The 2,585-nt window shown below is 57.3% G+C and overlaps 1 protein-coding gene across 1 annotated transcript; it reads right to left on the bottom strand.

The window, feature by feature from the left end:
* Window positions 1-251: 251 nt before the first annotated feature.
* On the bottom strand, window positions 252-2,315 carry LOC113941029 (dysferlin-like; the record flags this gene model as incomplete). Its single annotated transcript, XM_027632190.1, has 3 exons — window positions 252-365; window positions 1,320-1,498; window positions 2,216-2,315. Coding segments are annotated over 3 exons (393 nt in total), but the record flags the coding sequence as incomplete, so codon positions are not given.
* Window positions 2,316-2,585: the final 270 nt, after the last annotated feature.

Genomic DNA, 2,585 nt, shown 5'->3' with positions numbered 1-2,585 from the left:
AGCTTCCCATCCCTCCTGGACTGTCCCAGCTCCTCCATCCCTCTGGGGATGTCCCACCAGGTCCTCCCTGGTGCTCCAGACCAGGCTCCCATTCCCCTGGCCTGTCTCCCTTCCCACTCCAGTCGAGAACAGAGCCCACTCCGGTACAATCCCACTGCTCAGCCCAGTCCCCTCCAACTGGGCCCCCCGAATTCCCGGTTGCTCCCCGAGCTCTCCGTGCCCCGGGGGTTGATTTTCCCCTCGGGATGGGCTCACTTGGGCTCCTCCAGCCTGGGATTCATGTTGGGCTCGTCCCTCCCCATCCCAGCCGGGCGCTCCTCGTGCTCCTGCTCCGCCACGATCTCCAGGGTCATCTCCAGTTTGCCCTGGGGGGGGACACGAACAAAACACACTCAGAACCCCAAAAAAGAGGGCAGGGGGGAGAAATGGGTGGAAAACACGGACTGGGGGAAGAAAATCCACTTGGAGCAAAGCCCAGAAACCATCCACGAGGAAATCAGGGAGAGTCCAGAGATCCTTTGATGGGACACTGGGGATCCTCCAGGAGATCCCAAATGTCACTGACGCCCAAGTTTGGGAAACTACAGAACCACTGAGGTTGGAAAAGACCTCCAGGATCATCGAGTCCAGCCTGTGACCAACCACCACCTTGCCAACCAGGCCATGGCACTGAGTGCAGCCTTTCCTGATTCCCTGATTCCTGATTTCCCTGAACCCACCTCAGGAGGGTTTTGTTTTTTTTTTTTTGTGGAATGACTCCATTCACAGCCTGGACTCCTTTACTTGGATGGAAGCACCACCAAACCCTCGGACAGGACACATTTCCACGTGTCACTGGGACAGCTGGAGCCTTTCCCTGGTGCTCCTCGTGACACAAGGTCACAGGAACAGGCCTGACACAGAGTCAGGTTTGGTGGCACATTCCAAAATCCACAGCCAAAAAAAAAACCCATAAACCAAGCGATCCCTCCTGAGGAATCTGCACGGAGCTGGCAAACATCCAACCCAACCAACAGGGGGAAAAGTCACAGCCCCAGACTTCATTTGGTGCCCTGACCGTGACATCCTGCGGGTGCTCAGCCCGGACACCTCCCTCCTCAAAGCTTCCAGGGAATCCTGGAATGGTTTGGGGTGGGAAGGACCTGAAGGATCATCCCATCCCAGACCATGCAGATGTGGAGTCCCACCCCCTGCCACGGGCAGCGACACCTCCCACCAGCCCAGGCTGCTCCAAGCCCCTTCCAGTCTGGCCTTGGACACTTCCAGGGATGGGGATTTCAGAGTGAATCCCATGGGAACATGTGGAGGGGCCTCCTCACCGCCAGGATCTTCTTGTGGTCCTGCTCAGCCCCACAGGGCCACCAGCCCTTGACAGTTTTCTGCTCAAAGAGGGACACGAAGTGGCTGGAGGACAGGGTGTCGTCCACCAGCTCCAGGGAGCACTTCTCGGCCGTCTTGGCAGGTTTGGGCATCCTGTTGAGATCCATCTGGATGGAGCCTGGAAGGAGGAATGTCACAGGTGGGACAGCTCAGTGTAAAGGTCCTTGAAAACGTGGCCTTTTTCCCTGAGGGCTCTTTCCTTGTGGCACCTTCCTGATCTCAGGGAGTTTGGGCCACTCAGACCCCCCCAGCTCCAAACCACAACCTCCTCTAGAACAGATTGCTCCAAGCCCCGTCCAACCTGGCCTTGGACACTTCCAGGGATCCAGGGGCAGCCACAGCTTCTCTGGGAAATCCATTCCAGGGCCTCCCCACCCTCACAGCCAGGAATTCCTTCCCAATATCCCATCCATCCCTGCCCTCTGGCACTGGGAAGCCATTCCCTGTGTCCTGTCCCTCCATCCCTTGTCCCCAGTCCCTCTCCAGCTCTCCTGGAGCCCCTTTAGGCCCTGCCAGGGGCTCTCAGCAATCCCTGGAGACTTCTCTTCTCCAGGGGAACCCCCCAGCTCTCCCAGCCTGGCTCCAGAGCAGAGGGGCTCCAGAATCCTGGAATGGTTTATGTTGGAAGGGACCTTAAAGCCCATCCAGTTCCACCCCCTGCCATGGGCAGGGACACCTTCCACCAGCCCAGGTTGCTCCAAGCCCCATCCAACCCAGCCTTGGACACTTCCAGGGATCCAGGGACAGCCCCGGCTTTTCCAGGCACCATTTTCCAGGAATTTTTCCCTTCCTGCTGCCCCGGGAGGGATGGAGCCAAAAACCTCCCCCAGCTCACCCAAATAGTCGTCGAAGGAGAACTTGTCGTTGTCCCAGATCTGGAGGATCAGCTGCGGTGGGATCTTGTTTTCTGTCTTGTCCAAGCTCCAGAAATGCTCCTAAAATCCCACCAGGAAAGAAAACCAAGGGAAACAAAAGGATTGTTAGAGGAAGTGGTTCCTGCCTTCCCACGGAAATCCTGGCACTCCTGGTGTGTCCTGCCCTGGCTCTGCAGGGCTGGAGCCACAGGACCTCTGACTCTGGGCAGCTCCTGGATGCTCCATGGGAAAGCCAGGATGCCTCTGGAAGAGGAGTTATCACCAGTTCATCCCTTCATTTACTGACAATATTTATCCTTTGGAGAGACAGCACCATATCCCCACAATTCC

The sequence above is a fragment of the Corapipo altera genome, unplaced genomic scaffold (assembly GCF_003945725.1).
Source record: "Corapipo altera isolate COAL_440 unplaced genomic scaffold, ASM394572v1 129624, whole genome shotgun sequence".
In the NCBI taxonomy this organism is placed as follows: domain Eukaryota; kingdom Metazoa; phylum Chordata; class Aves; order Passeriformes; family Pipridae; genus Corapipo; species Corapipo altera.
Note: the sequence above shows the minus strand (reverse complement) of the source record. Positions and strands in the feature narration are given on the sequence as shown.